General features: G+C 40.2%; 1 protein-coding gene across 1 annotated transcript in view; it reads left to right on the top strand.

Annotated features, from left to right (window-relative positions):
• RGS17 (regulator of G protein signaling 17) overlaps positions 1–22662 on the top strand; it is a 101510-nt gene that overhangs the window by 56011 nt on the left and 22837 nt on the right. The window contains exon 2 of the mRNA XM_053592828.1: positions 5013–5156. Within this exon, the coding sequence (XP_053448803.1) occupies positions 5038–5156 (119 nt within the window). The 5' untranslated portion in view covers positions 5013–5037. The remainder of the gene's footprint in view (positions 1–5012; positions 5157–22662) is intronic.

The following is a 22662-nucleotide window of genomic DNA, read 5'->3' as shown; positions in this document are numbered from 1 at the left end:
AGAGAGGAAAGCACAGGGGTAATTATTTTCTAGTCTTTTCATATATTTATATGTAACTGCATATGTGTAAATATTAACATAAATATGAAGAGAGAACTACTGACCCACCGTTATGAGACAATTTATTGAGGATTCTATATTAGCCAGGAAAAAAGAACCATGTGGACGTAGCTACTGATGAAGTCTGACCACCCAGAGTATGTACTGGAACCACAATCATAGTGATTATTCTCTCTGAATGCACAAGTTTCATTTTAAATTTCTGATAGTTTTAATCATTAAATTGATGGTTTTGAAGAAAAATACACTAAAAAAAGGTCCCCCAACCCTGGCCCCCAAATCACAAATTATTTGGATATGATCCTTTTTAGATAAATAGATCATGAACTAGGATATTGAAGGCTTGCTCAGTTACATAGACATGTGCTGGCTTAGCTCAAGGAGAATAATTATCAGAAACCTTAAATTGAGAGGTGATTTGCTTTTCTTCACAGGGAAAGTATATCACAACTAAGAATAAATAACTGTACTTGGTAGATTCCTTGTCCATCCCAGTGCTAAAGAAGGCTCACAAATTTGGCTTTTTAGCACATACCTTTGTGGGGCTCGATACTGAATGAACAGCTATGTGGTGAAACTGAATGCTTTCTCTTACCATGACAAGATGGCTGCAAAGATAATGATGTTTGATTGTTGGGTAAAGAGTTGATTGTGGGTGTTATGAGTCACTTGAGACTCAGTTCATTTACATGTGACAAAAAATAGTGTCAGTGGTGAAATAAAAAACCAGAAGATTAGTCTTTCTTCACTGAGTAAGCTTTTGTGTAGAACCCTGAGAGGGGATGATGCTAGCCAGTGAATAAAAGCTTTACAACCCACCCTGTACGTGAAATGGTCTCCTAGCAGAAAGACAGTGATAAAAAGCTTCCACATCTGTAGCCTGAAAACATTGTACCAAACTAAGTTTTTGGCAACAAGTCTACTCAGTATTATCTTAAGAGAGCTGTGCCTTATTGAGTATTTACTATTATTGCAGAGATTTGGTCCAAGTAGCTCTTACGTAGTCTCCACCTCTTCTTCAGCTCTGGGTGTCTAATTCTTTTGTTGGTGCAGATATGTAGCAAAATATGATAGGAGACTGTTTTCTTATCTGTATGCTGGGCAGCCAACAATTTAGATTTGAAACACAGATGAGGTGCTGAACTGCTGTATTCAGGAACATGTAGAAATCAGTCAGAAAATAAAAACAGTCTTCACCAAATGGTATAGAAACCTACACACAAAAAATTAGTGAGTGGGAATATTTTTTCCAGAAGGAAGGTGATTATGGTACAACAATACAATTACCTCAGAAGAGCACAAAGAAAATATTTGTATATAACTTAACTTTTTCTTGCCAGCCAAAAGACATAGAAGAGAGTGAAAGGCCCTGCAAATCTAAGTGTATAAACCTAACGTAATATTTGAAACCATGCTTCCTACAGCAATTTCAAACCACAACATCACTAAAGATTGCCTACGTAAGCAGATATCCAAGATGGCATTTACCTCACAACTTTTTTAACTTGAGTATTTAACTGTGAACAAATTAAGGTATTCAATTCTTTTTTTTGTTTTGTTTTGCTTTTATTGTTGGGGATTCATTGAGGGTACAAGGGTATTCAATTCTTAAGAAACTTATTGAATCTTTCTGCAAATTTTTCGGTTGTAGATAAAGACTTCCATCTAGAATAAAGCTATATTGTAATTGTGTGTGTGTGTGTGTGTGTGTGTTTCTGAAGAAAAAAATAAAATACACGTAAGTAACAAAAGATAATAAAGCAAATGTAGCTAGGCCCACTACCCCAATTAAATAAATATCAAAATTTTGGTTTTGCCTCAGATCTTTGCCTTTTTAAAGAAATGGTTAGATAAATTTGGAACCCTTTCTTCTCCAATCACATTATTATTTTTCCAAACCACACAAAGTTATGGATTCAGTTCATGCTGTTATAACTCTGCTACATATATTGTCCCGAAAAAAAAGATCATTGTTTGCATGCTTACGAAGATTATGTTAATGATAGTGTATTTAATATTTTTGTTTAGCATTTTGCCAGTCAACATTATTTTGTGATCTACTTAAGTCAATTTATATAGATCTAAGCTACTTGTTTTAAGTGCTATTTTATATAGTAACATAGAATAACATCAGCATTGTTTAATTCTTTACTGGAAAGACGAGTATATTAGTGGGATTGTTGTCTTAGCTCAGGCTGTTATAACAAAGTACCATAAACTAAGATATTTGTTTCTCACAAGTCTGGAAGCTGAGAGTCTGAGATCAGGGTGCCAACATTATTGGGCTGGGGTGAGGGTCCTCCTTAACGTTGTGCACCACTGACATCTCAGCGTGTCCTCACTTGGTGGGTAGTGAGCAGGACAGCTCTCGGAACTCCTTCTTAAAAGGGTGCTATTCTTATTCATGAAGCTTCCATTGCCCATTATCTTGATACTGATCATGGAAAGTCTACTGTCAGTCAAAGGACACACCATTCCATTGCCCATTGCCTTCATATTGATCATGAAAAGTCTACTGTCAATCAAAGGACACACCATTCCATTGCCCATTGCCTTCATATTGATCATGAAAGTCTACTGTCAGTAAAAGGACACACCATTCCATTGCCCATTGCCTTCATATTGATCATGAAAGTCTACTGTCAATCAAAGGACACACCATTCCAGTGCCTATTGTCTTCATATTGATCATGGAAAGTCTACTATTAGTCAAAGCAATTACTTCTCTGTGGGTAGAACAGCTGATTTCTTTATCTCACAAATCTGTGGTTATACTTTAAGGTGTGAGACTGTGGATTTATTTTTATTTTTATTTTGTTGATCCTGCTCAGCATGTGCTCTTTCATGTGAGACTTTGTTCTGTTTTGTTCCTTCCAATTCTTGGGAGTTCTCAGCAAACTTCCCTTAAAATATCACTTTCTTGACAATCTGTTATTTCTCTCTTTATGATGAATATCTTATTGGGTGCATTGTGGAGCCTTCCAAAATAACTGGGGTGCTTATCTCAATTCTCTTTTTGCATTTTATCTTTTTATCTCTCTTTGCTGAATTCTGTGTATACTCCTTGGCACCATTACTTATGTTCTTGGGGATTATTTTCAGAAGAGATTATTACATTTGAATGTCTTAATGTTTCTGTTTTACATTTCCATTTTCCATTCTATCTATTCTTGTTTTATATTTGTGTATTTTTGTTTTGTCATTTCTTGTTCTATATGAATAGTATCCTTTTCTTATCACATTGTTTATCTTAAACATATGTTTATGTAAGTCATATTATACTATGTAAGTCATTCTATAACAGAACAGGTGATTCTGTTATAGTATTTGCACTTGTTCAGGAGTACATTCTTCTCCTAATTGTTGAGTTGGCTGGCTATTTTCTGGTATAAATTTGAATTTTTGCTTTCAAGAAGCACGTTGAATGAGAGGTGCATTTTTTACTCTCACTTACTCTTCATAATGTTTATGCTTTTCCACCGTCTCCACTAGTCCCTCAAGACTCATAGTCTTAAAGCAGTATCTCAGGATTCTTTCCCAACTAGGAATAATTTTGGAGACACCCCTGACCCAGTGGGCTGCTTGGCATAGGTCCAGTATGGATGGCTTTCTCTGTACCCTTCCCCTCTTGCACTAAGTGTCATCAAATAGTAGAATAATTTATTCTGCTTTTTATGAATAGCAGAACCACAGCCCCTGATATGCAGGTAGCCTAGAATCTGGTTGCTCCTCATAAGAGAGTATCTCACCCCCAACCCCCGAAGCACAGACCTGTGTCCCTTTCTGATTCCATTTCTGAACTACAGAATGACTGTGGCTTTAGACCCCATTCACATACCACTGTGGTTTTCCGCCCCATTTCTGGCCTAAAGAGATGTTTATCTTTTTTTCAAGAATGTAATTTTTTTCCCCCTATTTCTCTCTCTTTTTTTAAGAAGTGCCTATCATTGTATTTAGAACTGAAAATATAATTTTTAAAGAACAAGCTCACAATGCTAAAATAACCTGAAGCGCTTTACAGTTTTAATAAATATTATTCTCAGCCACATATGATAATTTATGAGTATAATCTACATATATTGCATAGTTATGAAAAGCATTATTAGTAGATTTTATTTCCTTTTCTAAGAGTTCATGTTAAATTGTATACTATTCTGCTAAAATAAAACTTTTATTTTTTTATCCTCCACCCTATCTTAAATCAGGATTTGTCCTCTAAATTTGACCTGATTTTTAAGGTCACAGGGCACTCTCTATTCCATTATTCTTTGTATTGCCATGACATATAAATTCCACAAAAGTAATTACCCCGAATTTGATGACTTTTTACCTTCCACCAAGTCTCTGTTAAAATAAATTTGGGAGGGAGGTGGAAAGAAGAGAGCTGATACCTTTGCAACAGTGACACCTAACAGAAAATAAGGCACTTTGCTAATGTTATCAAGATCAAGCCTGGAGGATGAGTCAGAAGTGTCCAAAAGGCTACTGAGTGTTTTAAAGGAAGTGAGAGGTCGCCAAAAACAAATTTGATCTTCATAATGTTATATAGTTAAAAAACCTAAACAATGATTAGTAAAGCTCAGTTCTCCTTACTGTAAACACCAGTGGAGAAACGAGTTATATACATCCCTGTAAGGAGAGCAGATGTAATCATTCTTGGTTTAAGAAGAAAGTTAAGAATAAATTTTCAAACCTTAACGTATTTACCTTACCAATAATTTTGATTTCATGGGAACTTCATTATTATAATTTTATACATCAGATAATGGTAGAAGTTTGTTTGCAAAGTTTTTAGAACATTTTCGTGAGAATTTTTAGTCTGCTGGTAAAAGTTACTTGTTCTTTTTTTCTTATCTCCCTCCTCCCTTAATGAAATTTTGCTTCCTTCAGCATAGGCGGCTTATCCTTATTGCAATTTTTTTCAAATCGTACATTCTTTTCTCTTCTTTCAGACAATTGGGTACTGAAGTAGCTGAAATGCGAAAGAGGCAGCAGTCCCAAAATGAAGGAACACCTGCTGTGTCTCAGACGCCCGGAAACCAGAGGCCCAACAACACTTGCTGCTTTTGCTGGTGCTGTTGCTGCAGCTGCTCCTGGTAAGTTTTGCTACCTGTGCAGTCCCACACCTGGGCAAGGCAGCACTCGTGTGCACACGCGTGCCAAATCCTGCAGTAACAGAAACTTCTCAACCTGTCTTTTCCCTTTGCACGAGGAATTATTAAAGATTATCATTGTTACCATGTAGACATTTCCACAAGCAATATATATTTCCTCAGAATCTGCATTAAAATTGACCATAAGACAAAGAAAGAAAGATTATTTGATATCATGTTTGTCTCCATCCATGCTTCTTGACGATACCGATAAAAATAAGATTATTGTCATATGCATGTGTGATCTCTACATCTAACATTCCCAACATCTATTTTTGGATATGATGGCAAATATGTGTATCATTATGACAGAACCAGGAGATGAGAAGTGTTACACTACATGGCCCCCTCGATGGTGAACAAGTTCCACTCACCATAGAAAACGCCAGTGCCAGAAAACCCTTCCGATATTGTAGTAATCTGGATGATTTAAAGTAGTTTTTATAAATACCAAAATTGCTTCCAGATAATGATTCTTTGTTGGAAAGACATACATAATTTGTCTTTAGTTTTTTATTTGTAAGCTCTAACAGCTTCAGATGGAGGAAATAAGAGTTCTAGATAAGGTCTACCTTTCAGACCCAGTGTGTAAGCTTGTTCTTTACCACACCGGAAGAGATCATCTGGGTCTGGTCTTAATCATGAAATACCAGGTAGGCACTGGAGATGGTGATTTTGAGGTCAGACTGCCAGGTTTCAAATCTCATCCTCACTCCTCACTGTCTCTGTGACCTTCAGCATATTTGTTAATCTCTCTTGGTCCTCAGATCTCTCATCTGCCAAATAGCAGTAATAAGAATCCCTGCCTTATGAGGTTACTGTAAAATTAAATGAGATAAAAAGCATAACACATCTAGAATAGTATCTGACACAGGAGCTGGCTTGAAATAAAGTCTTATAAAGCTGTTCTATTTTAAATGCCATGTATCGCCATACTTTGTTACACGGTGTCGAGGACTGGACCGTTTCTCCATTGCATTATGCCATGTCTCTGTAATCAGTGTATGACTTTATTTACCTGCCAAAACTTATTTCTGAATGCTCAAAGATTAAAACACCAGAATACAGAATACTGAAGTTTCATTTCCCTGTATTTGTTAGCTGCCAAACAAATATTTAGTGGGACTTGCCTTTGGTAACTTTAAAAGTACAGGCTGGGCGTGGTGGCTCACTCCTATAATCCCAGCATTCCAGGAGGCTGAGCAGGAGGATTGCTTGAACTCAGGAGTTTCAGACCCGCCTCTCTCTCTGAGAGAGAACCCATCTCTACTAAAAATAGAAAAAACTAGCTGTGAGAGGGGAGGAAGGGGGAGGGAGGGTCACAGTGGATGGCATACCTCTTGGAGGTGGCACACAATTATAAGAGGGACTTCATTTAACAAATACAATCAGCATAACCTAATTCTTTGTACCCTCAATGAATCCCAAACAATAAAAAAAACCAAAACAAACAAAGAAAAAATCTAGCTGGTGATGGTGCTTCATGCCTATGGTCCAAGGTACTTGGGATGCTGAGACAAGAGGATCTCTTGAGTCTAAGAATTTGAGGTTGCTGTGAGCTGTGATGATGCCATGGCACTCTACCCAGGGCCACAGAGTGAGACTGTATCTCAAAAAAAAATTTTTTTACACATTAAATACATTCAATATTACCTCATGAGCGGGAGGGTGATTGGTAGGATTACACCTGCAGTGCATCTTACAAGGGTACATGTGAAACATAGTAAATGTAGAATATAAATGTCTTAACACAATAACTAAGAAAATGCCAGGAAGGCTATGTTAATCAGTGTGATGAAGATGTGTCAAACGGGGTGGCGCCTGTGGCTCAGTCGGTAAGGCGCCGGCCCCATATACTGAGGGTGGCGGGTTCAAACCCAGCCCCGGCCAAATTGCAACCAAAAAATAGCCGGGCGTTGTGGCGGGTGCCTGTAGTCCCAGCTACTCAGGAGGCTGAGGCAAGAGAATCGCTTAAGCCCAGGAATTGGAGGTTGCTGTGAGCTGTGTGAGGCCACGGCACTCTACCGAGGGCCATAAAGTGAGACTCTGTCTCTACAAAAAAAAAAAACACACACACACAAAAAAGAAAATGTGTCAAACGGTCTATAAAACCAGTGTATGGTACCCCATGATCGCATTAATGTACACAGCTATGATTTCATAAAAATAAAAAAATATATAAAAATAAATATTACCTCATGAGCATCAGATTGTCATAGAACACAGATGATGGATCAAGAACAAAACAGTCTTGCTAAGCATGTCAACTCCGAATACCTCTAGAGAGGATCCCCAACTACCTGGTGCGTTGGCTGTGTGCTCTATTAGGTCTAGAGTATCCTCGCTGGGAGCTGCATTTGTTAGCAATGAGTGATGAATGGCTAAGTCTACGATATAAAATGTATAATCTATACATTTACAAGTCCTTCTTCATATCACAAATGATAGGTAATGTCTAACATAAACAACTTGATTTTGAAAACAGTTTGAATCAGGTTAAATACCTCGAACTATGGATTTTAATTATGACTACATTGTCTTACTGCAAATGAAAATGTCCTTCACACACAGAGTTTTAAAATATTATTCTTTTTGTACTTTGAGTTGAGGAAAGAAAGCTGTTAATGCTTTTTGGAGTGAAAAGAAAAAGAAATAAATGTTCTTCAGATTTTCCAGGCTAGGTCAAAGGAGCAGAACAAAAAGAAATACTAAAAATATAATTTAGCTTCTAAAAAAAAAGTTAGACATCAAAATATGAAGTAACTGTCATTCATGAATGGGGGCAGTTGTCATGTGGCTGCATTCACTTCCTTTTTAGGAAGTAGAATGGTAAGAAAGTAAATTTCTATGTCTAGTAATAAATATAAACTACCTCACTCTAGCTTCACATGTTAAGGGTTTTTTAAAAAATATAATATTTTCCTCAAATTTGAATTTCTCATTCATATTTCATTATCTGCTCTTCTCCCATTTTTAAATTTATTCCTATCTTTTAAAAATTACCATTGCACTTAGTTTTGGGGGAGGACACGGAGTGTAAGTATATCCTCGTGACTGCTCAATATTTCCACAGTTTCCTTCAGAATTCTAAACAGTTTCGATAAACTTTATAATGACTTATTAAGCTGATCCTTTTTCTATCTCTGTCTAGAAACCAAATCAGTCTTTCTCCCTATCTCCTGAGAGGCCTCCACTTCAAGAAGAAGAAACAAGAGGATGAGGTCTAGGCCATTGTAATTGTCTTACCTAAAGAAGTGATGGATGCCTGAATCTAGGCTGTAAAATGGACAGTCTGTCAATGGACAAATGTTTCTATGCATAAGACTAAGCCTTATTTCAACAGGGGAAGAGAGTTTGTCAAGACCACTTGTCTAGAGGTTTAAGGTTGTTACTGGGGAAAAAAATGACTTCAAATTCTATCCTTCTCCCCCCCCCCCCGACCCTTTTTCTTTGAGACAGAGTCTCACTCTGCCATCCTGGGTCGAGTGCCGTGTTGTAGTAGCTCACAACAACCTCAAACGCAGGGGTTCAAGCAGTCCTTTGCTTCAGCCACCCGAGTAGCTGGTACTACAGGTTCCTGGCTAGTTTTCTATTTTTAGTAGAGATGGGGTCTCCCTTTTCTCAGGCTGGTCTAGAACTCTTAAGCTCAAACAATCTACTTGCCTCAGCCTCCCAAAGTGCTAGGATTACAGGCGTGAGCCACTATGCCCTGCAACTCCCCTTTTCTTTATGAGAAAGAAACCTTTGAAAAATGTTGGAGGCTCCCCCCAAACTGCCATGTGTCAGACAGTGAGTCAGTGAGGTTGTTCAGATACCCCCACATGAGATAATGCATGTTGTAAAAGTGCATTGCTGACTAGAAACTTGCTGTGTGCTTCCAAAATTGAAGTGCATCAAAGTGGAAATAGGAAGGTAGATCTTCTCAATTTTATTTTGAGCTTAAAGGTAATTTTCCAATTCCTCTAGGAACCCTCTTATAACATCAGAAATAGCCCAGGCTATTTTTTTTTTCATATAAAGTCTTTAGATATTAATTCTTCTTTTAACAATTGGCTGCTTCTAGAGGTGTCCATTGAAGAAGATGAGTTTCCAGTGTTTAGTCATAGCAAATTAGAACTCAGGAGACCTCAACTGGCATCTATCCAAAGTGTTTGAGTTGACCTCTGTTGGACACTTCGTGGTGGTGAGAGTTGATGGTTGAGGGAAGAGAGGACTAAGTATTTCTGGCCACAGTCCTGGCTTCTCCTTGTACTTTCCAAGGGAATAGTTCTGTCTTTAGCTGTTGTACATATTAGATTTAGGTGTAAGCTTTTGTTTAGGGGGAGGGAAAATGACTTTTTCTTAAAAAAAAATAATGTTTGGCAAACTCTTGTGTCTAATTTTATAGGTAAGGAAACTGATAGCTCGCCTGCCATCCCTGGGCTCACTAGGGATGGAGGTGGAGTTAGGATGCAAGCCTCTTCTTATCCAGTCCATTATTCAGTCTACTTTAATGCAACATTTCCACACTGTTCATGTCTAGTTTTGATAAGAACCATTTCCAAATACTGCTTTCCCAGTCTTGTGCCTGTGAGATTTGGCCCACTGTATTAGACTCTTAGGAGAGAACAGTCACAGACTAAATTTAGTACATGAACCAGCCCTTTGAAAGCTAAAATCATCTTTCTTTTGGACACGTGAATTCCCAGTGTTCCTAGACCAGGGGGTAAATCTCATGAAGTGAATGTTAAGCACTTTAGACATGTGTTTTTGGGTGCCCCTCCCTCCATTTTTAACAAGTAATGCAGCATCCATGATTCAAAACTTTGCAAACATGTCCTATTTTATCCTCTGATGCTGTCACACTTTAGCTCTCTGCCAATGGAAATACTAAGATGCGTGCCTTAAAAGTCAAAGGATATTTTTTGAAAGGAAAAACAAAACACATGTCTGCACCATGGTGAAGAAAACACTCCCTGGAAATAAAACTGCTCCACATGCAAGGTGACTCATTTCCTCCTCGGCACCAGGGAGTAAAGGCTCGGGGCCTCCTGTCACATGGGAGCATCCGTTATTCCTGTGGCATCACTTACTCTGCACAAGAGTCCCAAAGTACCTGTCAACAGATCATCATAATTATCTTTGACAATGAACTCTATGCTTTTGAAACTTCATCTCACTGTGGCGTAGGTAGATTTCCTCAACAGTTTCCATCAATGATAAGAACTTTACAGAAGGAAAAGACATCTATCAAAATAAATCCAGGCCATGTGCACATCAACCCCAAAAGTGGGCATTAGGACTATGAGCCTTCTTTGTGTTATTCATTCATTAATTCACTCATTCACAGTTTGTTGGATGCTTCCTGTTGCCTGGCACTCTTCTACTTCAGTTTTTAGTGGGTTCCCTCCACCTCTACAGTGACAGGGAACAAACTCTCACTAAGTGCTAAGTGACTAAATCTAGGTATGAATATTTTGGTATTAAACCCAGGTCATCCTCTAAAAGAGGTTAGCATTAAAGCTACCTCTGCCGACTCTGTGACGTGTGCTATGGTAAAGCTGCCAGAATTAGAACCGACATGACCCTTTTCCATGACAGGTAGGCTCTGTGTACTCTTTTTGGCTATTTACGGTAAAATAGGTAAACATTTTCTAAGTGTCACATTGTAGTATTAAAATTATGTATGGAGTATTAAAATTATGTATGGAGAAAGGTGGATGGGAAAGAAAATAATAGATAAAAATATTCCTGGTCTTACTCAGAAGAGTAGAAAGAACAACAGGGCAGAAAATAGAAAAGATTCAATCATTTCAGGCCACCACCAGCTTAGAAGGCAAGGCAGCTCAGAGCCAGTGGAGGCTGTCGGTGAGGAGCCAGGGGGGGTTCTGGAGGGTCTCTGGGCATTCCCCGGGGACACCCTGCGCGTGGCCCCTGTGAGGTGCAGAGTCAGAAGAAAGGAGAGTCCACAGTAGGAAGTGGTGGGAAGGGATCTGCGCTGTTGGAGGAAGGAGAGGCAGGAGGGGGACGTCAAGTGGCACAAGCCTCAGCCGGCACAGAAGAGGAATGAGTGAGTGTGGGACGAGCGTGAGTGAGGCGGCGGCTCTGAGAGCTGGATGCCGAGGAGGGTCAGCGGCAGGAAGTAGGGCAGGGACCATATTTGATGTGGAAAGGGAGTTCCAAAGAAAACGAGTGTTTTCAAAGAGGGAGGTTAATGGTAGAAGGAGCTTCACTTCGGTGGCTGGGGAAGCCCAGACTTCTAAGGGGACAGGAGGAAAGAGACTGTAGGTAGAGGTGTGGCAGTGCGTTTAGGGACAGGACTCTGCACAAAGACAGGGGTGGGGTCCACTGGTTTCAAGGATCCTGGAAAAAATCTCTCAAGTCCCAGCCAAGGCTGACTCATTCTATGTGGTGATGTGATGAGGACCATCTGTGTCTGGGTAGGCCATGCTGTGCCAGAGTTTCAGGGATGACCTTGGCAATGGGCTGGTGCTGTTCATACCCATGGCTCGGCTTCCTCTACTTTGGACAAGAATGAACACATGGAAGGTCACTTGTTGGTGGGTTTTTTGGTGAGGGAGGTGGGATTCTTTCTTTTTTTGTTTTTCATTAGACAGAGTATTACTCTATCACCCTGGGCGGAGTGTAGTGGTGTCATCATAGTACACAGCAACCTCAAACTCCTGGGCTCTAGTGAGCCTCCTGCCGCAGCCTCCTGAGTAGCTGTGATTATAGGCACCCACCACAACACCCAGGCTAATCTTTCTAATTTTAGTAGAGATAGGGTCTTGCTCTTGCTCAAGCTGGTCTGGAACTCTTGAGCTTAGGCAATCCTCCAACCTCAGCCTCCCAGAGTGCTGGGGTGACAGGCATGGGAAGGTCAGAGTTTGACTCACCAACTCATTGTACTGTTTTTTATACTAGCAATTCTCCTTCTGTTTGACCTACTTTTTTGTTTTTCAGGTTAATACCTCAGTAAAATTATAATATGTGGATTTTGTAGTTGAATTCACAAAAATTCACAACAGTCAGTTACCACTGGGCATTTCTGTAAACATATACTGAAATTCCATACATTAAGATAGCCAAAAATAGATCTCAGCTTATAATATATTTGACACACCGTAGGTGTTTATGATTTAGCCAGTTGAGGCTACTTTATAAAATATGAAAATGTGTGCCGCAGAAGTTCTTTTCAAAAATTACTAGGCACTTTCTCCCAGGCCTTGGTGTATTTATGGGGCAGGTGAGCTTATTAAGGCATCACAAGATTTCTTTGACACGTCGTTTTTCTCCGTGCCCCTGCCCATGTGTGTACCATTGGTAGTACTGATTAGTCGTAAAGAGGGGAAAGGGCATGGGGTGGTGACACTGAAATCGGTTTAGGTCTGAGGGGATTTAAAATCAAGAAGACAAAAGAGAAGACTAGAGGAGATAGGCCAAGTGTCTGTCACGCCATGTTCAGGAGTTAGAAGTTTACTTCTTGAACATGGGAAGCCATTGAAGGTTTTTAAGTAAGGAGGGGACAAAGTCCACTGTAAGTTTCAAGTATATCCCCTCGAAGGGAATGGAAACTATTTGGAAGGAAAAGCCAAAGAACAAGGGTAATGTCAGGAGACTTGTTTAGCAGCTGTGGTGAGAGACACTGGGGCCCCAAATAAAGATGCAGTAAAAGTGGTGGAGACAATTATGTCTTCAAGAAAAAAATCAGGACAGGCTGCCAAGAGCTAGTGATAGACAAGGCAGAGAGGGAAGGAAAGTCCGTATTGCTTTTGTGAGTAGCTGGCTGGGTGGTGGTCCTGCCCACTGAGAACGCGAGAACAGGACCAGCAGACGAGTTCCACCTGTATCCTGTGGTGGACCCTAGAGTCAGTTGTGTAAATAAGTGTGAAGCAGCGAGCGTACTGGCTCACACCCATAATCCTAGTACTCTGGGAGGCCAACAGGGGGATTGCTTGAGCTCAGGAGTTTGAGACCAGCCTGAGCAAGAGCCAGAGCGAGACCCTGTTTCCACTAAAAATAGAAAAATGAACTGGGCATAGTGGCGGGTACTTGTGGTCCTACCTACCAGTAGGGAGGCTGAGGCATGAGGATTGCTCAAGCTCAGGAGTCTGATGTTGCTGTTAAGCTACACTACCCAGGGCAACAGAGAGAGACTCTGTCAAATAAATAAATAAATAAACAAACAAATAAATAAATAAATAGATCTGAAGCTTGCAGGGCAAATCTAGATTACATATGACAAGATGGGAGTCACCAACATACAGGTTATAAGAGCTGAGGAAGATGACCCTGGAGGGTGCACCCGGGTGAAGGGCAGGGAGCTACAAACCTCAGGCGTACCAACATTTATAGAGCAGCAGAGAAGTGGAGGAGCTGCTATACAGAAAACATGGAAGAGAGACTGTGAGAGGTGACATGCAGACACAGTGCTTGAGTGTCCCAGAAGCCGAGAGAGGAGAGTCTCACAAACAGGAGAGCATTTGAGGTTATAAATATTACAGGGAGGTCCAATACGGTAAGAATCTTAATACATCTTGTACTCCGACTAACTAGGGGACTGTTGGTGAATCTGCAAAAACAAGCTTCATGGTAAGTTGCACAAAGAGGAGGAAATTGGAGAGAAAAAAAGCCTATGGCAGAGAAGCTAAGTGAGCCCCTGAAACTCCGTGATCCTTCTGGGCGAATGTTTGATGTGAGGGAACTCAGACTTCCCTTCCGGATTAATTCAAAGCAAATTATCTAATTTCAAAGACAATATAAAATCTGACCCTTCCAAACCTGGCTAAATTTATTAGCTATTTAGCCAATATCAAAGAGCTTCCCCAATCAATAATAGCGCCTCCCAACCAATGATACAAAAATGAGATTGACGGCTTTGCTGCCCTTTTGCGTCACATCTGATTGAAGTGACTATTAACTCTTCGTTTGTTCCTCTCACGAAAATCCTTCCCGATCTCTTTTGGGTCTAGCCTACTTTCATTCATGGTCTAGGCAAGGAAGACTGTTACAATCTGCCTGCTATTCTAGGACTCCACCCAAAAATTAATGTGTTCTCTCTTTTGTCAGCTAGGACAATAAGGTCCACTTTTTGTGAAAATGAAGTTGATTGCATAATTCTGCTGAATTGGATGTTACAAATGAAAGTAATTTCCAACACCATAAAATTCCTGCTTTTATCTCAAATATCTATAGACTATCTATTGATGTACATCTCATGGGAGAATCAGTTCCTAAGTAGAAGGCAAATTTTTGCCACTGGTGGTTTTCATTTGAGGCAAATAGATTATTTGAAAGTACAAAACAACAGATACAGATTATTTGAAAGTACAAAATCATTTTTAACTGACCAATTCCATAAATATTAGTGGAATAGTAAAAATTCACGTTTCATTCTAAATATAGGTGGTCTTGCTATATTTATGATTACACACAGATTCTAATGACACGCCTTCCTTGTATAAAGCCAGTTTTCAATAGACTGCATGGGAGATGGGTGTATCCCAGTTTCATAATATAGAACTATGAAACCTTTGGGAAGTTACTTAATCTCTCTGAGCCTCAGTTTCTTCACCAGTAAAATGTGATTAATAAGATATATACATCACTTACTTTAGGGCTCAGGGCAGGCTACAAGCCCCTCTCATAACCCCATAGTGATAATGTTTCATTTCTGTCTCTTGCAAATCTCAGACCCACAGGAATTTACCAGACATTCTAGGATTTGACTGTTGTCCTATTTGTATGTTGTCAGTTAATATAGTAGCTGCTCTTTCTGCACTCCCGTACCACTTCGGAAGTGGTGTGGGAGTCCTATGGCTGTGTGGAATATGGTCCTCATGGACCATAGGACTCCCAGAGTGCTGTAAGTTCTATACACATGGAAACTAAAGAGAAGTCTTTCATTCTCTCTTTCTCTCTCTCTGTAGCTGATTTCTCTCTATATATATGCATCTGTTTGAAAAGATGAGTTTCAAAAATGCCTTCAATAATATTTATTCCCAAGGACACCCCCACTTCCATCCCACACATACTCATACACACAGTACCTGGAAAATACCATGCAAGGGATGACTGGGTGAATGAATGACCCTGTTGGCCATCAGAAACATTTCTGAATATTAACTGCTGGAATTCTAACATTTTCATTCTGCTTTTTAGGCTAAAGACATAAGCTTTTAAAATCAGAAGCTGGAGTTCCAGTTTAACTAATGCACTTGAAGACTCGGATGATGACATGTCATTGTAATAACAGTATCTGCTGACTAAATAGAAGTCTTTTGCAGTTTTCACATGCAAGATATTTGCTTTCCCACAAAAAATCTGCTAACTCAATTATGACTTATAGGGGAAATTATAGTGGATCGAAGGAACAGCTTAAAATAGGGTTTCAGTCAAGCTGAAGTAGAAGGTTCTGATGAATGGCATGGATTATGTAAAGTATACCTATATCACTCCAGTAGGAAAAGTGGAGAAACCCTCTTCATGCCAAGTAAGCTTTGGTTCTCTAACTGAACTTAGGTTTACAGAGTAGGTCCAGATTTTCTCCATATCTAACTGAACTTAGGTTTACAGAGTAGGTCCAGATTTTCTCCATATCTAACTGAACTTAGGTTTACAGAGTGGGTCCAGATTTTCACCATGTTAAATGCAGCTGGCATTCTAAAAATCAAATAAATATGCTGATGAACTTAAAACGTGTGGCTTGGGGCTTGAAATAAAAATTTAATACAGATAAAAAGGGAATTTTGAAACTCATCTTCTCAAACAGAAGCATATACACATAGAGAAATTAACCACAGAGAAAGAGAGAGAATGGAGAGATTTCTCTTCAGCTTCCGTGTGTCCGAAAAAGAGGAGAACGTTTACATACAACCGAAGCGGCAATTAAAAGTGTGGAGACAGTGATGCCCATAGCATGGTGGTTAACCAGCCACATACACCGAGGCAGGAGGGTTCGAATCCAGCCCGGGCCTGAGAGTTTGAGGTTGCTGTGAGCTGTGACGGCACAGCACTCTACCGAGGGTGACATAGTGAGACTCTGTCTCAGAAAGAAAAAAAAAAAAATCCGCTCTCAACAGTGGCAATTTGAAAACATTTTAAATAGAAAGTATTTGCTATTGGTAATTAAAAATCTTTTCTAATTAATTTGTTCCACGAACCTATGACCTAAGTTTCTTTTTACCCCAGCACGAGACAGTATAGAGCAAAGCAACTTGCTATTGGAAAGAGTGAGGACAACGTTAATAGGATTATACCAGCCTGTTTTTAAGGCTAAAATATTCCTAAATCAAATGACTTTGGGCTCAGGATGAATTCAAAACATTTTCTAAATGCCAAAAAGGAAAAACTGGTTGCAGTTCTGCACACCTCCAAAGATTAAATTTATCCCCTCCAAAGTTGATTATTATTCACAGAAAAACTGACTCTTTTCAAATTCCTTAGGAATATTTGTCTTCTTAAATAGTAAGAGTAGTTGTTTTTGTTTTTTTCCAAATAAGAGTAATTACTCGCAGAAACTTTTTTCAGTTTTCCTTTATTCTGACTTGGTTAGTGTATTTATTATAAAGGTAACACTTCCATCTAGTGGACATATTTTTAATAGCTGCTTATTTTACTTGAGCAATTTAAGTTTCTAAAACAAAATTTAAATGAAATACTTGTTTATGACACACGATACTGGATTATAAAATGTGGGGGGAGTCTTCATAGTGGCGATGTGGGATTTTTTTTAATGCCACTATTCTCTTATCCACATACCCCATTCACAACCAAGCTGTATTATAAAAATAGAGAAATCAGAGGTGAGGATCAAGTCACAGGGTTGACACTGAGTTTCTCTATGCCTGAAATTGTTGGTATTCTGTGGTTAATGTCCCACCCTCAGGTGAATTTCCTTTTTTCTTGTTGTTGTCTCGTAAGCAGTACATCAATTCTGTTCTCTTTTCCTTATTCTGCTCTCAGCTGTCTTTGCTGATGGAAAGTAGACCTTCCCAGGGAGGCACCCTTGGTGTAGCAGCACCTTGTCCACAGTCACTCGTGGAGTCACCTTTTTCCTTCCTCTTTCAGCCATTGCCGTGCAAACCTTTTGTAACATCCCATGGTAATCTCAAATTCCAGGGAATTGAGACGTCGCTGCTCACCAGTCTCTATCATAGACACCTTCCTCTGGGCAGCAGCTCCTGTGGCATGGTGTTCTGTTTACACACAGTGCACTGGTTTGTAACAGGAGGTTGCCCTTTCCAAACGTTTAAGAAAAATTAATTTGTGTAACAACTGAAAAAGGAAAATACTACAAGGAACTCTTGTGTAAGATGGAAGATGTGAGTCCCCATCCTTTCTCTGATCTGTGTCACTAGTGGACGTTGTCAAGTCATCCCTCAGGACTGTTTCCTTGTAAGTGGGAATGATTGACAACAAGTCCTCTGCTTAACCTAACAGGACTGTTGTGAGGAAGAAAGGGCAAGGTAATGTATGCCGAAGTGTTTTAGAGTGGAAGAAGAGAGTCTCTATTTTCTCAGGTTGAAATAATTTGGGATTATTATTTTAATATGCAGTCTAATGGGTAAGCATTTGTAATAATTTGCCTTTTTGTCACAGTTTTTATTCCTTGCTTTGTGTCCATGTGAAGTGGTCACGACCGTTATCTCCATAGTGAATGGGGAAAGTAAAGCAGGAAGCCAAAATCGCCCTAAAGGCCATATCTTGCCTTGGAGTCCGCTTCATTGCTGTCTGGCCCACCGCATGCCAGGTATTTCACAGCCGTCCTAATTTGCTACTCCTGCCCTGAGACCTCTCATCTGTCCGTTGGGTTCTGCTTTTGCATCATACTTTTGTGCAACTCCCAGCTTTTATCCCCCCTCTGCCTGGAAGCCCCTTTGTCCAGGTCTCCAACTGGTAAATGCCTGCTAGTTTGCAGCCCAGTATAATCGTTACTGCCTCTGTGCAGATTCTCTCACCCAAAAGCACAGATTCCACAGTGGTGCCTAAGAAACACCAAGTCGCCAACTGTTTTAGTTGCTATCACAGTGCTATCATTTATTTACCTGTGTGAGATCCTCAGTAGCAGAGCCTTTGTCTTACTCATCTCGTTTTTCCAGCCCAGGCAACACTGCATAAACCACGCATTTCATACATATTTGTAAGTTATTGTTATCTCCTGAATAGAGCTGTGCTATTTTACTATGATATTTTGAATAATGAAAAGGAAAGATCTAAAGAATAATCTCCCAGTTCTTTTTCAGAACCTGAAGGATGTTGATTTTATTGTTGCACTGGGAACTTTGAGGTAGAGGCTTTTAAATGACAAGAAAGATTGATAATGCAATGTGAGAGTATTACAGTTTGGAATGGTCTGCCTTCACCGACGACAGCCGTTCTTTGTTGGAGCCTTGATGTTGCATCTTATTGATTCCTCAGTTGAATTTTTCTGTAAATATTTGTGATTTTGAAACTAGCCTCTCTGCTAGAGTTACCATGGTTACTGTGAAGTTTTTCACAGTATTTGCAACCCTCGTAAGGGCTGATCTTAGGAGCCAGTTGTTTTTCTTACAATAGCAGACTATCTTCCCAAATAGACCCTGCACATAGCCAGCTTGACGAATCAATAGGTAAACTCTGTCCTTGGCAGCAAGTAGTGTTTATCCCACCCATTACCCACCCTCCCCTGTAAACAAACAATCCCCTCCCCACCCCCACCCCCCGGTACATTTCCTCACTTTCTGAAATGTGCCAAATGCACCAAGTCTCCATTTTATAAAATCTCTACGGGGATTTCAGTGCCGACTTTAGTCCATTTAGCTGGATTATCAGCAGTGTCCTTCCATGAAGTATTTAAGCTTTGATCGAGTCTCCTATAGTGAGCACTGTGTACGCAGCGTGTTCTCCTACCGGCTTTAATTGCTTAACAGGTAGAAATGGTAATTTAAAATGTTATGCATGGAAAAGTGAAAACAAAAACCTGTCTCTGTGCGACTGCTCAGAACTGTTAAGTTTGGTGTTTTCCTTCTAGGTCATTTCTCAAACACATACAACATGACATACAGATCCACAGCAAATATTCTTAGTCATTTATCGGCTTAAAAAAATTACCCACATAATCAGCACCAGGTGAAAGTGGGGACAGACATTAGTGGGAATCAGGATGGGGAGACAGCCCAGTATCCATTCCCTGTCTGCTTTCTCCATCGTTCTTCATCTGACAGTGGCATTTTTAGTGGTTTTTTTTTTTGCAGTTTTTGGCTGGGACTGGGTTTGAACCCGCCACCTCCGGCATATGGGGCCGGCGCGCTGCCCTTTAGTGGTTCTTAATAACTGAAGTTGTGAAACCCAGTTCTAAAGAACAGCACTAAAGGATGGCTAATTAAAAGGACAACTTGTCCATGGTTAAAGTTCAGTCTCTTTCTACAGGGCAAGAGTGTTTCGGTATTAGACCAAGAGACGGCACCATGGTGAACAGTTAAGCGTTTATTGAATGTCTATTATAAGTAGTTTTAGTCCAAATGCGTGCCCGTATTTTACCATCTGTAGAAATGAAAGATGTAAACACAACCCCCTATTTCATAATGATCGCTCTAATATGGTAGCATTTGGAATGTTTGTAAATATCACACAAACAGCTCTAAGAGCCAGAATTCACGTTCAGAAACTTGTGAATCATGCATGTGGGTTCCAGATTTGGTTGTTCTACAGCAAAGTCACCTCAGAGAACACATTTTTCAAAGATTTTGCATAAAACGAGGTGCATCTGCATTTTGTGCGGTGCATTTTATGGAATCCTGTAGAAACATATAACAACAATAAACTCTCAAGGAGTTAGTTATTTAAGCAGAGAAGGAGAGCTCTTTTTCCAGTCTCTCGGTAGTGCCTTAATCTGTGTGCATACATACACGTGTGAGCTTAATAAACCTTGGCAGAATGAGGGTTAATTTCCTATTTAAATAAAATCTTTCTAGAATTTACAAGAAAATGCACATTTTATATATACAAGAAACGTCACAGAATATTATCAGTGGTGTATTTCCCCACCCATCCAATCTCCCATAATTACTGGAAATACATCGAATTCCAGAGAAGCAGTCTTACTCAAAGATACTTTGAGAAATTAATGAATGTTCTCTAAAACACTTACCTCACTTAAGTGTATAGTGACATGGAGGACTGAGGTTTCTTAGTGACCTCAAGCCACAGAAGAACTTCATGGTAGCTACATGCAAAGACCTAGAAATATTGCAGTGCTCTCTTGGAATCCCTGCCCATGGCTCCACTACATTGGAAGCGTTGGTGTCTCTAACCGTGGGGTTGCTCCCTTCCTGCAGGGCTCCTGCCAGTGTGCCTTGGCTCTCAGGGACAGTTGGGCTCTAGTTTCTGTTGCTAGGACTCTGGGTCACACCATTTTTATGTCCATATTCTATACCAACAAACCTGTCTCTGGAAATAGAAAGGAGAACTCAAATGTATTTTATCGTGAAATTCAATGTTTGTCTATGAAGTGCCCCTTTTTTTGCAGTTTTTGGCTGGGGCTGGGCTTGAACCTGCCACCTGCACCGTATGGGGCCAGCACCCTACTCCTTTGAGCTACAGGCACCGTCCTATGAAGTGCCCTTATTTCTGACTAAAGGATCCTTTCCGATTCCTGTTGGGTTCTCTTTTCCAGTTCAGTCCACTTCCTCCAGGGAACTGTCCTGCGTAGTCTTACTTTCACTTGTATGTTGGCCTGGACCTCAGGCTTCTCTTCCTGAAGTCCTTCCCTATGTGACATTCTCTCCTGGGTCCTGGGTCCTGAGAATGGGAGAATGAGACACTGTTTTGGTTTCTCTTACCAGATTTTCAATATTAAGAATTAACTACTTGTAAAAAAAAACAAAATAATAAATAAATAAAAAGAATTAACTTCTTGTTAGACTCCTTCTCTCTGTAGCCACAGTCTTTCTACTCCAGCCACATTTAGTGACCCTTTCCTGCATTCTCATACAAAGTGATTATCTGAGAGTCTGTCAGGGGCCTGCCTCATGGAGGCCACTCAATAAAATACAGGGTTGTTCAAAAGAGTGGCTTTCAAACTCTGACCATAAGACATACTCAGTGTTCAATTTGAGAAACATACCAGACAACTCTGCACCTCACTTTGCTCATCTATAAAATGGGGTCAATAACATCAGTAGTGAAAAAATGGTGCCCAGCACCAACAGGCACCACCAAATCATACTCTCCATTGCCTCTAATAGAGTGAAGGAAAGAATAAAGAAATGAAAGGGATGTTAACCAAACTCACTTTGCTCTCTGAAAGGCCCTCTTGAAACTCCTTAGCTCCTAGACAGAGGCATCAGTTGGCTGATGTATGAAGGAGTTGGAGTTTTCTAAGGCTGTTGAGTCATTTTCCCCACCTTGCTTCTTAACACTTCCCTGTAACCCTCCCCCCCAATATTTCTAGTCTACACCTGGAACCTTGGGTGTCCCCCTGAGGCACTGCATAGCTGTAGTTTATCTGAATCAAACAATTCTTTTCTTTTTTAATTTTTTTTGAGACAGAGTCTCACTTTGTCACCCCTGGTAGAGTGATGTGGCATCATAGCTCACAGCGACCTCAAACTCCTGGGCTCAAGTGATCCTCTTGCATCAGCCTCCCAAGTAGCTGGGAATACAGGCACCTGCCACAGCCTTCAGCTAGTTTTTTTCCTATTTTTAGTACAGACGGGGTATCAGCTCTTACTCAGGCTGATCTTGAACTTCCGAGCTCAAGCAATCCACCTGGCCTCCCAGGTGCTAGGATTACTGGAATGAGCCACCATGTTCAGCCAGGATAATTATTCTTGTTCTGGGTGGCCAACCACCCTGGGATTATCCTAGATCCTATAATCCTGTAAAATTCTCAAGCCTATTTCCAAGTGACACTGAGACTCCCCCACCACCACCCAGAGTTGCTGGCCTATCTTTCACAAGACATGGGAGATCAACAAACTGAGATGAAAGGAGGAAGATAGTTAACTATAAATCCAGGAGCTCACATTTTAGTAGTTGGAGGAATTATGTTATTGGTAACAGCAACCTAGTCCGCAGGGAAGGATGATGAAAATTTAGCAAAACCTGTATTAAATTCTGACACATTTTCTCTTCTTGGCTATTGACGAGGGGAAATAAATGGAAAACAAACTATGACTAGAACTAACTAGAAGCCAAAATCACTTTCTATTTAAAGAGCAACATAGACTGGATGCCACTGCTCATGTGTGGAATCCCAGTACTTTGGAAGGCCTAGGTGAGAGGATCACCTGAGGCCGGGAGTTCAAGGCCAGTCTGGGGAACATGGCAAGACTCAATCGCTACGAAAAATATAAAATAAATAGAGTAATGTAATGATATATGAGGGCTCTCTGAAAAGTTTTCAGCCAGAGAGGGCGGAGCAAGATGGCAGCTGAGTAACAGCTTCCTTGCATCTGGGCACCGTGAGTCTGGGGAGATAGGACTCCAG

Source organism: Nycticebus coucang, chromosome 5 (assembly GCF_027406575.1).
Source record: "Nycticebus coucang isolate mNycCou1 chromosome 5, mNycCou1.pri, whole genome shotgun sequence".
Taxonomy (NCBI): domain Eukaryota; kingdom Metazoa; phylum Chordata; class Mammalia; order Primates; family Lorisidae; genus Nycticebus; species Nycticebus coucang.
The sequence above is the reverse complement of the archived record's forward strand: the minus strand, read 5'-3'. Positions and strand labels throughout refer to the sequence as shown.